At 59.3% G+C, this 2,345-nt stretch overlaps 1 protein-coding gene across 1 annotated transcript; it reads left to right on the top strand.

The window, feature by feature from the left end:
- Positions 1-1,226: 1,226 nt before the first annotated feature.
- GNGT2 (guanine nucleotide binding protein (G protein), gamma transducing activity polypeptide 2) lies at positions 1,227-1,757 on the top strand. The gene is made up of 2 exons (XM_010016493.1): positions 1,227-1,310; positions 1,632-1,757. Exons 1-2 carry the CDS (start codon positions 1,227-1,229, stop codon positions 1,755-1,757), a joined length of 210 nt encoding a protein of 69 aa, XP_010014795.1.
- The last annotated feature ends 588 nt before the right edge of the window (positions 1,758-2,345 follow it).

Genomic DNA, 2,345 nt, shown 5'->3' on the forward strand with positions numbered 1-2,345 from the left:
CATGTAGAACACAGGGGCTTGGAGAAGCCTGCTCTAGTGGAAGGTGTCCCTGCCCGTGGCAGGGGTTGGAGCTGGAGGAGCTTTAAGGTCACTTCCAACCCAAACCAATCCGGGATTCTGGGCTTCTATGACACAGACACGCACGGGAAGGGTTCAAGGGCTTCCTCTCCCATCCTCACCCTCCCCATCACTGATTACCCTGGGCTTTGAGGCTAATGCCCAACACCTGACCAGCTTATTCTCCTGAGTCTATTATCAGCTTAAGGACCAAAGACATCTGCTCCCCACAACCCTCCCGCAGAGCTGAAGGAGCCCTCAAGCCTGGAGCAAGGAGCAAGAGCGCAGCCACCGGCATCTCCCCTCGGATGGGTCTCTGAACGTCCCCAGGGCTGAGAGGGGCCGCCCCTCGTCCCCAGAGGTGAGTGATGCTGCTCCCCCCAGGTACAAACGCATCGTGGGGTGCCCCTGGTTCAGGTCAGGAGCACGGCTCTGCCGTGGCTTTTGGCTCCTTACACTCTGCTACGTGCATCTCCTGGGGCATCGATGGGGAGAGGAGCACTGGGCACACGTGCCATGAGCAGCCCCAAAAGCCAACAGGGTCTGGGACACACCAGCTGTAAAGGCCGGGTCTAACGTGGGCACAGCCCTCAGCAGGACAGGCCAGGTTGTGCAGGGATCTCGCACAGCCCTCGGGTGGGCTCTTCCAACCCACATGGCCCCAAAACCTTCCAGCAGCAGCTACCGACGCCTCTGGGTGCAAACAGGCAAGTTCACTGCACGGAAAGGACCATAAAGTGTGTTCTCGGGGGGGGAAGCACTCACAGGAAGGTCTGGATTGCAAACCAGGTCCTCCCATGAGGCTCCTGCTCTGAGAGCCCAAAGGCAGCAGCTTTTCTCCGGGCAGCACCTCATGGCTTGGGGAAAACTCTGTGGCAGCAAAGACCCCTTCAGAAACCAGGCTGGGTCCTGCCCTCAGACTGTGTCTGGCACCCTGAGCCTGCGGGGAACAGGCCAGTGGCAATCTGGTTCCTGCAGATGGTCCAAAAAGGGCTTTGAAAGGTGCCTCCTGCCCTCAAAACCTTATAAAGGTTTTCCTTTAGCATCAGCCCATCTCTCAGCGTGGGGGGAGCTGAGACATTAGCGGCATTTGCAGTATCAGTAGGGCTGAAGCGATGGTCCTTAGGAGAAGCCCAGCTACACACTAATCCCCGTGTTTACAGGGCAAAATGGCTCAGGACATGACAGAGAAGGAGCTGCTGAAGATGGAGCTGGATCAGTTGAAGAAGGAGGTGAAGAACGAGAGGCAAATGGTGAGTCTGCCACCAAAACACAGCGGGGCTGTTCCCTGATGGTGCTGCAAGGGAAAAGGAGCACGAGCCCTGCAACCCAGCCTCCAAGAGGCAGCAGCATGTGCGCTCGCAGCTCTCCCCGCAAGGCAAACATCCCCCTCGGGCTTAGCCCCGTGTCCCTGGACCCCAAGAGGTGCCCTCAGCACCCTGGGGATGCTCCTGAGGACACCCCATGCCGGGTGGGATGCTCACGGCCGCGGTTCCCCTGCAAATGGGTTGCAGGCGGCTCTGCAGCGAGGATTTGATCCCGTAACTCCCATGGAATGTCTCCTTCCTTGGCAGATCTCCAAGACGGGCAAAGAGCTCAAGGAGTACATCGAGTCCATGGCAGGAGAGGACCCGCTGCTGAAAGGAGTCCCCGAGGACAAGAACCCCTTTAAGGAGAAGGGTGGCTGTACCATAAGTTGACCCCGCTGCTGCCGCCACTGCTGGGCACAGGGATGTTCCCATGTGCACGCCAAGACTGTCCAAACCTGCTTTCCCTGTAGTCTGCCCTCGGCACTGGGGAGCCCAGAACCCAAGCGTAGCGCATCTAAGGGACAGCAAAAGCAGCAAACCAAAGAAGAACCCCCCCCATCACCCCCCTGCCGCGGAGATGAGGCTCAGCAGCCAGCACCGCGCCGGCTCTCGTGCTCTCACAGCTCAGCTGCACTTGGTTTCCTGCAGGCAAAACTTCTGCACACTGAGCTTTAACGAAACCACAGAGCTGGGGCTGCACCTCCAAGCAGCCCAACACAAGAGCTTGAGCCCCGCTTGCTGCAGAAGAACCTCCCAGCAGGACCTTGCCCAAGTCAGCTCCTCTCAGCGCATTAGGCACATGAAGGGCGATCCCCGTTGCTTTGAGGTCAAACCCTCACCCCACGTCTCGGTCTCGCTTCCTCCCCTGGAAACCCCCTGGCAGCCGTGGGAAAACAAGCCCAATTCCGAGCACTGCGTCTGCTTCCCACCAGCTCCCTGCTGCTGCTGCTGCAGGGGCTCATCCCGCCGTGCCCCGCA

The sequence above is a fragment of the Nestor notabilis genome, unplaced genomic scaffold, assembly GCF_000696875.1.
Source record: "Nestor notabilis isolate BGI_N333 unplaced genomic scaffold, ASM69687v1 scaffold18966, whole genome shotgun sequence".
NCBI classification, from domain to species: Eukaryota; Metazoa; Chordata; class Aves; order Psittaciformes; family Psittacidae; genus Nestor; species Nestor notabilis.

Excerpts from the sequence above, each read along its gene's own strand:
- GNGT2 (XM_010016493.1), top strand. The coding sequence starts at position 1,227 with ATGGCTCAGGACATGACAGAGAAGGAGCTGCTGAAGATGGAGCTGGAT. Across the intron at positions 1,311-1,631 it reads TGAAGAACGAGAGGCAAATG|ATCTCCAAGACGGGCAAAGA; the intron begins GTGAGTCTGCCA and ends CTTCCTTGGCAG.